At 33.4% G+C, this 19,473-nt stretch overlaps 1 protein-coding gene across 1 annotated transcript; it reads right to left on the bottom strand.

Moving 5' to 3' along the window:
• Nucleotides 1-2,784: 2,784 nt before the first annotated feature.
• On the bottom strand, nt 2,785-16,255 carry LOC125665765 (WW domain-binding protein 1-like). The gene is made up of 5 exons (XM_048898613.2): nt 16,155-16,255; nt 13,507-13,535; nt 11,239-11,316; nt 9,579-9,720; nt 2,785-7,639 (listed from the first exon to the last, which is right to left on the bottom strand). Exons 1-5 carry the CDS (start codon nt 16,209-16,211, stop codon nt 7,535-7,537), a joined length of 411 nt encoding a protein of 136 aa, XP_048754570.1. The 5' UTR covers nt 16,212-16,255; the 3' UTR covers nt 2,785-7,534.
• Nucleotides 16,256-19,473: the final 3,218 nt, after the last annotated feature.

Below are 19,473 nucleotides of genomic sequence, written 5' to 3'. Positions count from 1 at the left end.
CAAGGTCACAAGGACAAAGGTCATGATAAGAAATATGCATACAAAATTTGAAAGCCCTTTGCTTAAATAGTTCAAAAGATATTTTTAAAGATTTTTCCTATACATGTATATCACTTTGATCTTCTATTGTGACCCACCCTACCCTAAGGGACCATGATTTTTGCAAATGTGAATTTGCACTATATCAGGAAACTTTCATGTAATTTTGAACTTTTTCTGGCCCAGTGGTTCTATCTTGATAAAAGACTTTTAAAATTTTTTCCTTATATATTTGTATGTTAAACTTTGATCCCCTATTGTGGTTCCACCCAACCCCCCGGGACCATGATTTTTACTAAATTGAATCTGCACTATGTCAGGAAGTTGCCATTTTGATATTAACTTTTTTAGCCCAGTGGTTCTTGAAAAGAAAATTTTAAAAGTTTTTCTCTATATATTTACATGTAAAATTTTGATCCCCTATTGTGGCTCCACCCTAACCCTGGGGATCTTGATTTTAATAAACTTGAATCTGCACTATATCAGGAAGCTACCTTGTAAATGTAAACTTTTCTGGCCCAGTAGTTCTTGAGTCAAGAAGATTTTCCCTATATATCCCCTATTGTGGCCCCACCCTTCCATCCGAGACCATTCATGTAAATTTCAACTTTTCTGGCCCAGTGGTTCTTGAGAAGATTTTTAAATGACCCCACCTTATTTTTGTGATTATCTCCCCTTTAAAGGGAGTCTGGTTCTTCATGTGAACAAACTTGAAAGCCCTTCACTAAAGGATGCTTGTGCCAAGTTTGGTTATAGTTCTGGAGAAAAAGTCCAAAATGTAAAAAGTTTACGGACGGACAGACAGACAAGAGGATGCTGGACAAAAAGTGATCAGAAAACCTCAAGTGAGCTAAAAACTTAAAAACCCGCCTTTTAAAAATTGCTTTTCCCGACTCTTAAGCTTCTTACACAGTTCAAATTTTTTGTTTTTAATGCAAATTTCTAAATCTTCTTATATTTTATTTCGTTGATTTTTTATACGACCGTCGAATACAGGACATATTATGGCATGGTGTCATCCGTCTGTCTATCCGGACCTTGTGGGTAGGATACAGACCTAACCATAAGCTCCAGGATATTACATCTTGGTATATTTGATGTCCATGATGAGAGGAAGATGCCTATTACTTTTTCAAGGTCAAAGTCACAGTATCACTTAGTAGAAAAATCTTGTAGGCAGTATACAAACCAAAATGTTGGGGCTAGGACCGTCAAACTTTGTACACATACACTTTATGGCAAGTGGAGGATGCCTATTGTTTCTTAAGGTCAAGGTCATAGTCAGAGTAGCAGGAGACAGACTGATTCATTGGGACAAGGACCATTAAACTTGGTACACATACATCTTATGCCAAGTGAAAATATTACATAGAGAGTACATGATTGGTCTTGTTTTCTTTCGATGCAAAGAAAGTATGTCACACCCTGATGATTGCTGATACCACTTGAAGGCAAGTTCTACAAATCATGGTGTAAGAAAAACACCCTATATTAGCTTTTCACAGGCATATTATGTACCGTTGGTGGTACTTTTGTTAAACACTGCATAGTGCTCTACATAAGAAAACCCATTAGCTATTGATCTTAATCATAGTGTCATCTAATTGTGTTTTATTGTTGCTTTTCTTCTCTACCCTTGTAAAGCACTTTAGAGTAATTTCTTTTATATGAAGCGCTATACACATTTTATTATTGTTATTAAAGGAGCACAATTCGTGCTCATGGGACTCCCAACAGACTGTTGGAAGACCTGATCACCAAAGACTACATAGATATTGTCAATGAGGAACTCCAGCATATTTTTGATATCAACTTCAGAGTACTTGTGCACGGAATCAGAGTGGTGTTTACTAAATTTGTAATGATATAGGGAAAAACATTGGAAATGTAAATATTCTACAGTGAATTTATTGGGAATGTGTATATTATTCAACAATTATAAATCATCGTACTAGAAACATATATGCCCCCCCCCCCCCCCATATGGAAATATTGACAAGGATCAACTTTAGAATGTAATGAAGGTGAATAATTTTGAGTTATCTACTAGTCAGGAAAAACCACAACACTTAAGGTTTGATCTCTAGCAATCAAAGGGTTTCATAGACAGTATCTTCTTCATAGATATTGACCTGACAATATCTTCCCATGTCCAGATTAGTTTGATCCTTGACCTCCAAATCAATTGGGTCATCTGCTCCTCAGGTAGAACAAATGTACCAAGTTTGATATATCTCAAAGCATTCTCAAGATTTCAAGGAAAAAATATCTTACCATGTCCAGTTTGCCTTAATTGACATGTGAACCTCCAAATCAATAGGGAACATCCTACTTATGGGAAAACCAGTGCACCATGTTTTGTGTGTGTCAAGCAAAGGATTCTCAAGGAATATCTTCCTATGTCCAGACCTTGTCACTTCAAAATCACTAGGGATTACCAGTACAACAAGTTTGATGTCTGTCAGTTTAGCAATAAGGGTTCTTGAGATCACTTGGTCTACTCGACCAACCAACTAACAAGTACAATCCAATATGCTCCCTTTTGAAAAGGGGCATAAAAATTATTGATCTATAGTTGGGGGTTGCATTTCTTTTTACATTTTGGTGTATAAACTACTTTGTTTGTTGCCACGATGCAATATACTAGAATGCAACATAATTCCTTGTACTGACTGTTTTTGAGTCAACCATGTCAAAAACAGCCTCTCATCATCCCTTGTTCTTTAAACAAATACACAGAGATAATTAAAATAGAGATGATTTATTAATTTACAGATTGACAAAAATACTATATCACATTCAACATCAATGATTAATGAATTCTACAAACCATGATATCACAATTACAAAACACGATCACAGACTCAGTAAACAGGACCGGAACATGTGTGTGTGGTCAGAAACCATAATACTCAAATACTCATTTGTTTCTGTGAAAAGGTGGGAGAAGTCAAATCATTTTTAAGTTTGTGGAGAATATTTTTAAGGGGCAAATACTTCAATATCAGAAAATGATGTTTACAGAACAAAATATGGAGTCTTTACCAAGTCTATACTAAATTAAAATTTTTTAAATATTTGGACTCTTTGAAAGTTGCATTGTAATTTAGGAAACTGATCAAATTATTTACACATGTTATGAAACTCAAACCAAACTACTACTATCTTAAAAATATGTTAGGAATAAACTGTGGTTTAAAAATATTACTTATAATTTCTAATTTCCAAAATTAGAAGTCAAGGCAACAAACAACAGATGATTTAAAAGGATAAAACTATACTCTAAAATACATGTCATCTAACCTGACCTGTCGAACTCCACCTATTATTACAAAACTGGAACACATTCATGAAAAAAAATGTTTTGATCTTTTACAAAGTCCCTGCAAGGGCCGTACACAGTGTGACTTGCTGGATAGTAGATGATAATATGGTGGATTGAATTGTTTATTACGGCTAATTACGATGTCTGACTCTGTGATTTTGTAAATATCAAATCCAACAGGGACTTGGGTTTCACTTAATTTGATAATAGATATTCATTATCATTATAAAATTGATATCCATTAAAAGAAAAATATTTGTTTCTTAATGAAGAGTTGGTTCACTGGATGTCAAGAGTAAACTTAAAGCCAACCAACTTCCTTTCCACGAAAAACGAGATCATATATACACGACAACACTTACTGATAATAAATACAGCTTCATCAAATGAGAAACTTGATCCCATAAACAAACAAACAAACAAACACCCCAAAAATATAGATTGCATTTACGTTATAGAATTTACTGAAGTCTGTAGGATTTTACTAGTATGTTACAAATATAACTGAAAAATAAAACAAAAAAACTTTTGACTAATTTGTGCCATAAAATACTTCACACTGTACATATCCTGGTACAGAATTGGGAAGGGCACACTATTTATATTGTGAGTTCAAATCATAATACCTATTCTTTATTTTTCAGCATTCTAGAAAAAAAAAAAACAACTAAAGGTAATATTTTCTATCCAAGGTATAGAGAATTAGAGGCCTTAAAACATCCCTTTTACAACAGCAAAAAGCAAATTTTTTTAAAAAACAAAACCCCGACAGTAACAGATTTTCTTATCCATATCAGTTAACAACAGTGCATTAAATTATAGCTCTAACAAAATATATTGCGATTCTAACAATCCATCCAATGTGAGACTTCTGTTGGTAATTATACATACCAAAGTCAACAGACCATGTCAGGTAAATACATACATGTACCAAAGTCAACAGACCGTGTCGAAAATGTACAGGTAATTCATTTACCACTCTAACCTATCTAAATACGATTTAAAATATACACACACAAATCCTTTAATCACATGATCCGCTAATACTAAATTTGTATCTTTAGTGAAAATATCTGAATTCTAAATTTAGATTTAAAATGTAATCATTAAGGAAGAGGTCCGTCATATTTTATATACAACTGACTTACAAAAATAATATCATGTTCATATAACATTTTTTTTGATTTTATGAAAGTTTACATCTATTGAACAATACAGGACATCTTTAGCATTGAATTATCGGATTGATTTCATATTCATCATATGATTAGACTTCATAATAACACAGGTTTCAAAAAGAAAACGGCTGAAAACAACAAAATTTAAAAGACCTTGATTGACAAAATATGTGTATTGTACACCTACAATGTACTTAAGAGACCACATGATGGGGTATTATCTGTTAACCAGCATTAATTTAATGTTAAATATGCATTACAGAACTCAACATAAAAATCCTGTTGAATTTCAGAGGAACTTAATTCGGTTTATTTTTTAAAGCGATATTTTCCTAAAACATAGTTTACCACCAAATCTGTTCTCCAAAGCAAAAATTTGACCAGGATTATGTCAGAACTCCACCATTATTTTCACGTTTTAAAAAAGTCAAACAGAGTAACCCTAGATGTTATAATCAAAATTAAGCCACAATGTACATGTATAAGCTAATCATTAGGGCCGTCAAATTACTCATCAACTCAATCATCACCTTCCATTGTAAATTGATTAAGAACTTCTAACAATGATAATTTCTGTTTTCCAAAAATATATACTTCAAACAAAACAAAACAAGTTCATTATTGAGTGTGAGTATTAGATACAAAACTCAAGAGTTCAATTGTGATACACCAAAACAATGCAGGAATGAAACTGTATGTCTGTTCCACTCTTCGCTTGTGAGGTGCGATGAAACAAATGAGAAAAACAACAAAATGGATTCAGAAACTAAAACTTATATAAACAAAGCTTTTTCCACACAACAAAACATGAAAAATAATATTATATTAACACAATACATGATTATTACATATTTTCAGCTTTGAACATTATATGTTCTATGACACCACAACAACCCCTATATTGTAATTATTAGTATTATCATATTCCTAATCTTCTATCAATTACCTTTTTCTTCAAAATCCCTAAATGCACAAAATATAATTCAGCTAAATTAAAGGCTTATTATTACTACTGGCATTCAATAGATTCGATTTCACCAAGAGTTAGAAATATTCCTAAAACAAATATATTCTTATAACAGCTAGAGTATTTGTATTTAGAAAAAAAACGAACAAATTTATAACTGAAACCATTTTTGTGTGTGTGGAAGATTAGAATATTTCAGTGATTCGTGTATTAAACAAAAGAAACGTTAACTTTTTGATTCACTGAATGTTGGACTGATTATTTCTTTTTTAGAATGGTAACCTTTATAATATTCGATTATCAGAATATCGTTCATTAGGATTTTCTGGTGAGTTAATTAGTCTGGGAGCTGTCATTGTGTTACTGCTACACTATTGGTCTGCAATCATTGACTGTAAGAAAAAGCATCGCTATAGAGTACATGATAAACCTTTCTCATATTACCACTAGTTTGAGACCAACATTACTCAAATGTGAGACTTTATCTTTCTCACATTATCACCAGTTTGAGACCAACATTACTCAAATGTGAGACTTAATCTTTCTCACATTATCACCAGTTTGAGACCGACATTTTTCATGCGAGACAGTCATATGTGATTTTTTGGTCTTGCACCATCTTCGCTAACCAAGCCATTATGGGGAGTGGAGTGGACCAAAAACTCTTGGCTAGCGAAGATGGTCTTACACGGCTCAGATGTGTCATTGATTATGACGTCACATATTTTTTATGATTTACGTTACATGTACAGTGAAGTTAAACATTTTGTATTGTTTTCTTCAATTTTGATTTGATATAGTTTCTTGAAGGACAGCCTTGGTTTTTTTTTTAATTTACACTTTTCGCGAACACAGTTTTTGGGTATGCATGCTCTTTGTGATTACCTAATTAGTTTTCGCATTAAGTTTAAATGAGGATATCAATGATTTCATATCAAGAATTAATGCACTAAATTGTGGATAAAATGTGAGAAAAATAATCCTTCATTATTTACTCACGTGGGATAGGGAAATTCCACCTCAGGAGCAAGGACTCCTCCCCCCCCCCCTCCCCCAGATGCATCAGCTGAACAGGATTGATAGTCCTAGGACTAACAGTGTGAAAGATTTGACCTAGACACAAAAAAGCTAGCAGACAAATGGACAGGAAAGGCTATACCATGATATGGCTCATCATAGATGAGCAAATAAAAACTGAGATTCTAATTCAATGTGCAGAGTCTGCATCCAATTAAAGACACATATAATATAAAGTTACTCAAACAATGCTGTTTGATATCATTCCGATAATTTTCCATTTTTGATGCTGCTTTTTTCCCATTGTAATAATGAGAAATGCATTCTGAAATATTACTTGGCAAGACCAACACCTTCATTATTTAATGGAGATATAAATATTCTGGCATTCTATATTGCACACAAAAAACTCCAGATCAACAGCTTAGCTACATCCTGCTAAATTTAAAAAAAAAAAGTATTTGACAGATGAATAAAGATTATAAAATGGATGCCAAATTGAAATGAAATGATGCATGAAAAATCAAAATTCTAACATCACTTAATTTAATGAAGATAAACAGGTTAGCCTTGCATGTTCATGATCTGAAGGCAAACTATCTTCATGATATACATGTGACAAATCTACAAAATGTACCATATACCAACCTGAAATTCTACTTTTTTATAAAAATGATAGTACCAATATTTTCTACTGTATAACGTGCCGAGTTTTCAAAATCCGAACCATACATCTACATAATGTTTTATAGTAAGGTACCGGTATACATTATTTTCTGAATGAATATACAGATTTAGAAAGGAGATAAATCTGTAAATTCATTTGTTTGGATTCAGTTGACGGTTTACCTCTGATTAGCACTTATCTCTGTGTTTTTCTTAAAATTGTCATCAATACTTTAAATCAGGAAATAAATAATACCACTCCATTTCTCAATTCTATCAACAACTCCATCATAATTCTACAATTCTAATTTGTGACCAACACTTGTTACTAGTTCACCACCATCACTGTGGAAGCTTTTGATGGTAACTATGGACAACCTCTTCATAAGCAGGTGGCGCCATCTGTGGAGTTTGGGATGGAGGGCCAAAATCATCTGAATATCGGGACTACAAAATGTAAATAAAATCCAGGTCATTAACCAAAATTCATACTGTAACAGAAAGATTAATATGTATCAGTTACATGTATATTTGATATCACTCAGATACATATATTTACATGTCCAATATTTTTGTTTTGGGTATCTTTACAAATTGTAATGATAGCCATTTTCTTGTGAATGCACAGCAACTGTACACAATATGTGTGTGTGAATACGGACTGAACTACTGTAAACAATATGTGTGTGAATACAGACTGAACTACTGTAAACAATGTGTGTGTGAATACAGACTGAACTACTGTAAACAATATGTGTGTGAATACAGACTGAACTACTGTAAACAATATGTGTGTGAATATGGACTGAACTACTGTAAACAATATGTGTGTGAATACGGACTGAACTACTGTAAACAATATGTGTATGAATACAGACTGAACTACTGTAAACAATATATGTATGAATACAGACTGAACTACTGTAAACAATATGTGTATGAATACAGACTGAACTACTGTAAACAATATGTGTGTGAATACAGACTGAACTACTGTAAACAATGTGCGTGTGAATACGGACTGAACTACTGTAAACAATGTGCGTGTGAATACGGACTGAACTACTGTAAACAATATGTGTGTGAATACAGACTGAACTACTGTAAACAATATGTGTGTGAATACAGACTGAACTACTGTAAACAATATGTGTGTGAATACGGACTGAACTACTGTAAACAATATGTGTGTGAATACGGACTGAACTACTGTAAACAATGTGCGTGTGAATACGGACTGAACTACTGTAAACAATGTGCGTGTGAATACGGACTGAACTACTGTAAACAATATGCGTGTGAATACGGACTGAACTACTGTAAACAATATGCGTGTGAATACAGACTGAACTACTGTAAACAATATGTGTGTGAATACAGACTGAACTACTGTAAACAATATGTATGTGAATACAGACTGAACTACTGTAAACAATATGTGTGTGAATACGGACTGAACTACTTGATAAATATAATATACACAGTACATTTATCTTAACTGCTGGAAATTCCAACCAGAAATGAAGTGAAAGGCATGCACTCCATGATGTATGCCAGCATGATGCGACACAGTTCAAACTCTCATGTATTTTTGAAAATGAAATTCATTTCTTAAGTGCACTTTAGTTTAAGAATTACATACATTCTATCATCAATTAAATAACCACTACTGATTCACTGTTTTCCATTTTTAAAGGATCAATTTAAGGTAACCAAAGAAAAAAAACCTACTGGATTTGGTTGTAGTCTTTATGCTCATCTATATTCATTCTTAGACTTGTTTATGACTTGAGACCAATTAAAAGCAATAAGTTTTTTTCACACATCACAATGCCTTTAGTATATGGATTGATTGATGTTTTCCGCCACACTCAACAATTTTTCAGTTATATGGTGGCGCCCAGTTTTTATTGGTGGAAGAGAGAACCCAGATACAATGTACCTGGGAAAAGAACACCGACCTTCCACAAGTAAACTGGGAAACTTTCTCACTTACCGGCACTAGTATAGGATATAAAAAGAAATTTTTATAGAAATCTAACTATGAAGTTCATGTAGTATGATATATGTGTTGTTTGCACAATTTAATATTTTATACAAAATATCAAAAAAAGTGTTGAAAAGATGAAATTAAAAGAACAAGAGGCACGCAGGCCTTATTGGTCACCTGAGTACCAGTGAAAAGTATCGCTACTCCCAAGGGCTATGAAATCTAGAAAAAATTTCCTGTTCTAAATACCTAAGCTACAGTCTAAGCTACTACCTGTTTGTAGATGTATGTACTAACTGTCTGTAGATGTACAGTATGTACTAATTGTCTTTATTTGTACTTCCTTGTGAGACAGAGGACTGTATGTACTAACTATCTGTAGATGTATGTACTAACCGTCTGTAAATGTGCCTCCTTGTGAGACAGAGGACTGTAAGATGGTGGGACGGTTCCAAAGTAAATAATCCTCTCCCTGTATCCTGACCTCCACATGCATATACAGGAGCTCAATAATATCATGAAGAACACCAAACCAAACCTGCAAATCAGAAAGAGTTTTATTCTTGATAAAGTAGAGAACATGTCTGACATTTAAGATACAAACTTTATAAAACTATTGCTGAACCAAAATATTCAATATCAAAATGGTATAACATTATTGTTGAAAAGCTCTTTCATTTGTCAGACATTTCAAGAGATCATCTTCAAATGGAGACAGATCAATCTTGTTTACTTAAAGATTCCCCGTTTCTTTGTTTAATGGTGACCAATAGCACATTTATATTGGCCCTAGGTAACTTAGCAAAACAACTTGCTATAATTCCATAAATAAATGCTAAAAACTGCTGTTCACGTTGGTAAACCACCATTGTAATGAAACCACCCATCAGCACATAACACTACATCTACATGCTAAAATTAAAATACGTTGTTTGACGTTCCTACAAGAATATTTCACTCCTATCTAGACATCACCAGCTGTAGGTGAAGTTCTAGCATTCAGGGACATAACAACGAGGGTTCTTTAATGTGCCCAATGCCTGCCACAACAAGGGACCTCTGAAAGACCCATGAAACCATGCTGGGCTGTGTGACGCACCGATAATTTCAGTGTATCGCGATTCATATCATTTAATTTGATACACTAATTACAAATTTGGGATTTCGGTTCTGTGTTGAGATTTAGCATTTTCACCACTCAGATACCAACGGCATATGGTCTGCCAGATCATTGTAGTTTCTCTTTACATAACATATAACATTTCTGTCAGTGCTGGAGTGAAATCAACATTGGAGATAATGACACAGATTAAATGGTTTGACAGTTAATATTTAGAGAGGGCAGTAAATTAATAAAAAAGATATTTTCAAAAACTCTCAATTGATAGAATTGTTGAAATTTGATATATAAATGAAAACAATACATTTTAGATTGACTATAGATTTGTTTAATAATCCAAAAATTGTGTTGTAAATTGATGCAACAATTATTGATAGACTTGTCAATGTTATCGAAGTTATAATATGCAGTTATGAATAGATAATTATGATGTTTACAAATGACGACATATAGTTATATAAAACTTTAATAAAATTCATTGTACTAATTTCAGCACATGTAAGCATCAGTGGAAGGGAAAGAGTTGATTAATTAAAGATGTTAACCTTTGAACTGTCAATATAGATAATTTTAAAATTGGACATAGCATGAATCAAATCGAACTCTCATTTTGGACTGCCAAGCATTTTACAAAGGAGCAATCACTCCCTATGTTTACGTCTTAGGTTTGACATGACAGGACTCGAACTCACGACCTCCCAGACACAAAGTGAGCACTCTAACCACTGGGCTACTATGATTGGAATATATACTATTTTACGCTGTAGTTTAGGACCGACAAAGCGTTGTTTACAGTTAGACACAGTAGATTTTTACGGCTATAATCCAACAAAACTCACACTTTTCAAGAACTCTAGTAGTGTAAAAATACTAAATGGATGCCATGGTAATACATTGAGAGATTTAGATATGTTTTGGGTGTCTTAATGAACATACCAGAAATACCACAGCTCCCACACAGTGTACGATACACAACATGTGTTCTCCCCGCAGCAGTATTCATTATCTTCACACCTACAAAACATGACATGTGTAATTTATGTTCACACCTACAAAACATATAACAGGTGTAATTTATATACACAACACATGTAATTTATATACACACCTACAATACACAACATGTGTAATTCATGTTCACACCTACAATACACAACATGTGTAATTCATGTTCACACCTACAAAACATGACATGTGTAATTCATGTTCACACCTACAATACACAACATGTGTAATTCATGTTCACATCTACAAAACATGACATGTGTAATTCATGTTCACATCTACAATACACAACATGTGTAATTCATGTTCACATCTACAAAACATGACATGTGTAATTCATGTTCACATCTACAAAACATGACATGTGTAATTCATGTTCACACCTACAAAACATGACATGTGTAATTCATGTTCACATCTACAAAACATGGCATGTGTAATTCATGTTCACACCTACAAAACATGACATGTGTAATTCATGTTCACACCTACAAAACATGACATGTGTAATTCATGTTCACACCTACAAAACATGACATGTGTAATTCATGTTCACACCTACAAAACATGACGTGTAATTCATATACACAACATGTATAATCTATATACACACCTACAATACACAACATGTGTAATCTAAATACACACCTATGTAATCTATATACACACTTACATGGAATAATTTATACATATAAGTAGTGATGGGAATCTGTGAGAATTTCATAATTGATGATTGGTTTACTGTAACTAACTAATAATAAATCATAATCGGACAACTAGAAATTCTTTAATTAACTACTGAAAAAGTGTAAATAAGTATTTTCTACGTTAATATTTGTAGTTTCTGTTGCTGAGAGAGTGTAAATCAATATTTCTTGAGTGTATTTGTTATTCTTTTACTATCTTAATATCTTTTAATTACATATATAAAAGCCAATAAGTTTTTATAGAAGGGTATACGCGCCAAAAACGGATATCGTTTGCTTAAGGTATATCAAAGTTACATGTCATTAACTTACACTGATCCGGCATGATTAAAATTCAATTAAAATTAAGGAAAGAAATTCATTTCATTTAAAAAAAAATCTATTGTCACCAATTGAAAACATATGATACACACATACAGAGTAATGTGGCCTTTAAAAGCGGTTTTTATCTACACAATTCACACTTTGGTTGTATCAAGATTCTCTTTGATAGATGGTCCTTTGTTTAAATGTCTGAACCAAAAGTACGTCTATCCGACCATGCACACGTTTTATTTCCCAGGTGTGGATATAGACCAATTAGGTTAAAAGAAAGGTCACCACAGGAATATTCTTTAAAAACTCAATTTGTTAAGAAAACAAAATCTAAAAACTGATTAATTGAATTCAAATTTTCATAATCAAAGCTTAGAATGTGCCAACAATCCACTGATTTTCAATTATAATTGATGATTGGAACACCCCTACAGATAAGGGGGGCATGCTTGGTTCTGTGTAAACATGTAGCCAGAAAGGCTGACAGCCAATGAGTTTGTCAGCTTTAAAATGCAAGCTGACATTCACTTGCTGTCTGACGGAGCACTTTATCTGTTAGACCAATCAGCTATAAATGAATACGATGGGGTAAACCTGTGATGGACAAGACCTGGAGGTTATAAAACTTTTACCGTACTCATACTCAAACTCAGCCATGTTTGTTTTGAGTACAACTCTGAGCATGTTTCGAAACATGATCGAAAAATATTGGGCATATGTACTCTATTTGAGTGTGAGAATGATTCTTATAAAAGTTTAGATAATTTTTATAACCTTTACTTTTGAGTATGAGTACGATTTCAAACACAGAGTTTGAATATGAGTATGAAAATGTGCTCAAAAAAGTTTTATAACCTCCAGGCCAGAGCATCAGTCTGAAGAAAGAGGAGTATATGCCTCTGATTTATAGACAACATAACCATGGAAACCAGGTAAAAACAGTGGCCTTAACACACTTCACAGCTCAGGACGGTGGGATCTTAATCATCCAGTAAGGTGTCCACTAACAGTACATGATGAAGAACAAGTAGATTGCATTTATTGACACGTTTTTAGCATTCATTTCACCAGTAAATTCTCAGTATTTTTACAGTAAATACACAGTATGTTAGCTGAATGAACATCTACACTGTACATGAGAACTTAAAATCACTATAAACTGATCGAGAAAACTTACTTTCCACTATCACAGTAATAAGCATCAACCTGCAAAAGAAAGAGATTTTCCGATGATTATATTTGGACACAACACCATTAAAACAACTGACATTTTTCTTATATGCTCATCTTATTTTGATCATTGAACATGTTTTAACAAATGACAAGTGTTCGAGCTACAAATGAGAATCATAAAAACGAACAAGATGTGTATCTTTTGTGCAAATTTATAGGTATTGCACTGATACTCATGACTGAAGGTAAGGGTTCCATTTCAAACCAATCACATCAAATATTACATAAATACCCAGAGCTCCAGATAAATTTTACCTCAAAGAGTATTTACCACCTGATTTTCAAATCTTTGCTGTTTGCCACTAATACAGAATTTGATCACTTAGTCTAAATATAATCAGATATTATGTGACCGAGTGTCTGGCATATCAAAATTCAATACCTCAACAATAAATTTCAAAATCCCAATGACAATGAATAAATATAATCATGCAGATATTATGTGACCGAGTGTCTAGCATATCAAAATTTAATACCTCAGCAATAAATTTCAAAATCCCAATGACAATGAAGAGTTTATAATAAAAAAAATAATGTTTACGATTGATAATATAAGTTAATGTGCTTTCGACCGCACCCTACTTGTTTATTTAAAAAAGAAGTATAACAATTAGGCTTATACAGTTGTTTTGAGTTACCTCTACGCATTACTTTAGGAATGTAAAGCGTATTTACATTCGTGAATGCGTAATTGTAGGCCTGATTTTAAACTTTAATGCGTATTTGGTCAAATTTAATGAGTATTTACGCTGATATGCACCTTATCTGGAGCTCTGAATATCAAAGACTTGATGTAAGATTCAATGTTAAATGCAGTTGGATATGATACTTGTTTAAATAAATCTAAATAAATTTGAACAACAGGAGAGCTATAATATTTATCAAAATCTCATCCAATCACTAAACCACACTCTAAAGGACTGTATAATTTTACCCATCACTTGGCTGGAGTTCAAATGCTTCTGACAAAATGATTTTTCTCATTTTTCAGAGTCATCTTTGAGATTATACATAATCATAAATGGATTATGTTATTTCTCAAAAGTTTTGTTTTTGTTAGATGTTGATATGAGAATAGATTGGATTGATAAAATTTTCAAAAATAGCATGTTCTACTTATATCGTCGATTGCCCTATTTCGGTGACTGACCAGAATCGGTGTCCTTTTGTTTACGTGTGCATGTTGCCGTTTCTGGGTGTAAATTGCGTCATCAACTTCGCCGTAGTGTTTGCAAACATATATAGAGTATGCCTTCAATTTTTTTTTCCGAAAATAAACTACTAGAAGGAGAGTATGCAAAAAATCAACACGATCACCCCAAAAATAAGCCCATTTACATATTACTTTTTCAAGCAAAACTTCAAATTGATATTAAGTATATCAAAAGTCTAGAATTCTACACTATATTATTTTATTCATTGACGTTTAGTTGCACATTCCTCCTGTATATACGTTAAAACAGTTACAAACTTTTGGCAAACCTATATTAACAATGCTCACCGAAATAGGTGACGTCACCGTTTTAGGAGCACAAAGTGACATGTTTTTTGTTACGAAAATATATTCAATTAAAGTACCAATGGAGTTGGAATTTTTGTATGAAAGTAAAGGAATTTAATTACTTTAAAAGTAGGTGTATTATTTATTTATTTAATCCAAATGATTAATAAGAAAATCGTGGTTTATCACTAAAGTCACCGAAACTGGTCAGTCGACGATATAATTGCAAAAGAAATACACGTATCAACACTTCGCGAAAGTTACGTCCCTTGTCCGCCATCTCCCGGATAAAAATCGTATTTCCCTACGTTGGCCTTTGTAATTTTCCTATCTGTAGCTTTGACATCTGTTATTTTTCCATCAATTGCAGTCAACTACAATATGCCCCAGATTGGGGCAACCCATTAACTTGTATGAAAACTTGGTAATTGGCTAAAATTCAAAGTAATAACATCTTACATTTGGAAAGGTAAAGAAGGAAAACTGGGTTTTTCACCGATTGACCTTTGGCTGACCCCGCAAAGGGACGTAACTTGCGGCGAAGTGTTGATACGTGTATTTCTCCCGACCAACAAAAATATTCTTTCAGGTCAATATAAAGCCAACAATTTCGCAATCTCTTCACTGCACTTTGATTTGCATGATTGAATAAAATCAATATCATGATCATACATTGTGATCGAGTTGCTAATGTAAATTCAAGACTAGTAAATTATGCAAAATAATCTACGTAAATCTATTTGTATTCTTTCTTTCTCAAGAAGCTGTTTAAAGTCGGTGATTTATATATAGATCTATCAAAAAGAAAATGAAAATTACGACATTTATTGATTTAACCTTTTGCGACATATAATATTGTCAGATTATTTACAGAAACATACAATCATTTCGTGAAATTACTTTCATTTGCAGATTCGTGTATTTCACGACCAATGTTAAAAAACCAGCTGATCTTTTAATCTTATATCACGCCACATCGACAGCTATGACAAAAGAAATCTCTATCAACAACAGGTTTAGCAACTGGCTACATACATTTTGTTTTGGGACTGAAAGTAGAAATACGATATGGTAAATTAAAATTAAATTACCTGTCTGACCAGCAGAGAGGACAACAGAGTAACGAAGACGGACAGACTGTCCGCCATTGTAAGTCTGTTTATTTACTATTCTAATGTCAAGGTTAGTGCCAATATCGGAACATCACTCGGTCTTTTCCGGAGGAAAAAATAAAATAAAACGTGCACAATGAACATTTTTTTCCCTGTTTAACACTCAACACCATAATATGAATACTAAATAAATAGACGAAGTAAAACAATACGCTTATTTCATCTTGATATTTTCATAAGTTTTTTTTTTTACGTGTGTGAGTTTTGAGAAGAAATAAGACAATGCACAACTTCCGTGGAATGAGGCACATGCACCCGAAGTGTGGATAAGCTTATATAATGTAGTCACCCCCCCCCCCCCCCCCCCCCCCAATAAAATGTATAGTTAATGTAGAACCAAAAATTTATCTAAAATATGTGATTTCCCAGCCGATCACCTTTATAAGTCGCTCTGCATACTTTCTGCAAGCTTCTGAGATGACCACTTGCGAGATAATGTGTGTACAATATGTATACGACTTCAAGTTATAAAGGTGATCGGCGGGGAAATCACTGACATATTTTGGATAAATGTTTGGTTCTATACTATTGGAGGGGGGGGGGGGTATGTACATTATATAAGCATATCCACACTGCAGGTGCCTGTGGAATGAGGGGGTCCTCGTTTCCACAGAAAGTACCACACGCGCTGATATTCCAGCAGAAGGGCTGGGCAATGATATCTATATTCCAGTGTATATAACAAAATATAAGGGCTGGACAATGATATCGATATTCCCAATATATATGTAGACAGTTACTAGTAGCTGGTTACTAGTAGCCAACTTTACCGATCTATACAGCAAAATATAAGGGCTGGACAATGATATCGATATTCCAGTATTATAGCAAAATATAAGGGCTGGGCAATGGCATCGATATTCCAGTATACACATGTATATAGCAAATTATAAGCGCTGGACAATGATATCGATATTCCAATATATATAACAAGATATTAGGGCTGGGCAATGACATCGATATTCCTTATTTTCATTCATGTCTAACCTGGTCTGTACACATTGATTCTTTATGCAAGAAACTTTCACAGAAAATAGGCATTTTACGTCGTCTGTCAAATGCAGCATTATTGAAAATTTATAACACTGTTACATTTCCTCATTTTAATTATTGTTGCACAGTTTGGTGCTCAGCCAAAAACAGGGTTTTTATTGACAGACTTTTTTAAATTACAGAAATATATTGAAGGTGAAAGGAACTCAGACTTCTACAGCTGATATTTTTAGTGTTCTTAAGTGTATGCCTGTTCATGATTATTTTGTATATAGAAAACTAGTGCTTGCGTTTAAGGTTCTTAATAACATGACACCATAATGTATGAACGTTTATAGTCTTGTCAGCCAATTTTAAGTTAGTTCCAGAACAACAAGAAGTAGCGATAGTGGCATTTTATATTTACCAAAAGTTCGAACTGAACATCATAAACGGTCTTTTAAGGTATCCTCCACAATTTTATGGAATCAGTTGTCCGAGTCTGTCAGAAGGTGTGGTTCTATTACATCTTTTAAATCAGCATTATTTGCAGCATTATTACTCCGATAAGTGATATATAGATATGTATATGTTTATTTTCCCCCCAGTGATATCGTATGTATATTTTATGTATATATTTTATATTACGTTATCTATTTTTCTATTCTCTCATTTATCTGTCTGTGAATGTTTAGATATGTATATGTTTATTTTCCCCCCAGTGATATCGTATGTATATTTTATGTATATATTTTATATTACGTTATCTATTTTTCTATTCTCTCATTTATCTGTCTGTGAATGTTTTATACAGGACCACAATGTAAACTAGTCATTTGTACTAATTGTGCTATATCCTGTCTAAATAAAGAATTTATCATTGTTATTAGATATTTTGATTCAGTATCTCAGTGAACTCGAAACAGTACTACACTTTACATTTTAAGATTCATACGCGCATTGTTCACATCTGCAGCGCATTCATAAGGAAATGGCTATCATTACAATTTGTAAAGACAGCAAAGGTAACACATTAAAAAAGTAAATATTTACAAATACACGTACATCTCATTGGGTCGAATGTTATTTGAAATACTTCAACAAACTGTTAGACCGTACTTTTCAAAGTACATGTAATTTTTGACTGCGGATTACTCCGTTTACTTTATAGGGCTCCACGATCCATCTTTGCTATGTGGTCGATTTGGAACTTTACAGGATTTGCTGTGGCCTTCAACTCGACATTTAGATACGACGTCTTATCTATTAAAAATAATCATTTTCATTCATATGTCGATTCGATATATCCCTGTGAACTCGAAATAAAGACACTACAGAGTCCTCCACATCTGCTTCATACCTAGATATTCTATTGAAAATAAATATTAACGGCAAACTAACAACTCAGCTTTATGACAAACGGGATGATTTCAGCTTCTTCATCGTCAATTTCCTATATTTTTAGTAGCAATATTTCAAATGTTATCACCTGCATATGGTGTTTATATATATCAACTGATTCAATACGCAAGAGCTTGTTCTGCGTATGCTCAGTTTTTAAATTAGATTTTAACAGTCTCGTTTAAGGTCAAAGTCAACGTTTCGCAAATTCTATTGTCATTATTATGATCTAGTTTGTCAATGCAACCAATAATTGGGTCAACTGCTGTCTGGCGTGTTTTATACCGATTGTTAGGCCGTTCTTAACACAGTGATTTGAGTACGGATTACTCCGTTTATCTGATCAAGATAACGGGCTCACGGCGGGTGTTACCGATCGACAGGGGATGATTACTCCTCCTAGGCACCTGATCCCACCTATGGTATATCCAGGGTTCGTGTCTACCCAACTCTCTATTTTGTATTCCTTATAATAGCTACGAGATTGATCACTGTTCGTTATCTTCACCCTTCATTGATGAGATTGATTACTGTTCGTTTAAAAGTCCTTCTAGTTTGGGTTTTTTTTTTTGTTTTAGAAATTTTGATATTGGAAGAAATTTTATATTCTTCAATTTTACTTGTGGCGTTGTAACTGTTAACACGTCTTCTTTTTCGGCGAAACCTTCACTTTGCACTGAATGTCTCCTTGTAACTTATGATTTACTTGTAAACAACGCACATTCAAACCTTTCTAAAAGTTTTGTTCGGTTTTTAGGTTGCCTGACCGTGGTACAAATTACCCAAAATGTGATTTGCATGTTGCATTTATCTGGACAGCTGGTGTGGCTTGCAAATAATGGGGATTATCGAGTTCTTCCATGCC

This window comes from Ostrea edulis, chromosome 10 (genome assembly GCF_947568905.1).
Source record: "Ostrea edulis chromosome 10, xbOstEdul1.1, whole genome shotgun sequence".
Classification (NCBI taxonomy): Eukaryota; Metazoa; Mollusca; class Bivalvia; order Ostreida; family Ostreidae; genus Ostrea; species Ostrea edulis.
Note: the sequence above shows the minus strand (reverse complement) of the source record. Positions and strands in the feature narration are given on the sequence as shown.

Bases quoted from the DNA above. Each gene is read 5' to 3' on its own strand.
- LOC125665765 (XM_048898613.2), bottom strand. From the start codon at position 16,211: ATGGCGGACAGTCTGTCCGTCTTCGTTACTCTGTTGTCCTCTCTGCTG. The intron at 13,536-16,154 runs GTAATTTAATTT...TTTCTTTTGCAG, and splicing joins CCTCTCTGCTGGTCAGACAG to GTTGATGCTTATTACTGTGA. The intron at 11,317-13,506 runs GTAAGTTTTCTC...CATGTTTTGTAG, and splicing joins TATTACTGTGATAGTGGAAA to GTGTGAAGATAATGAATACT.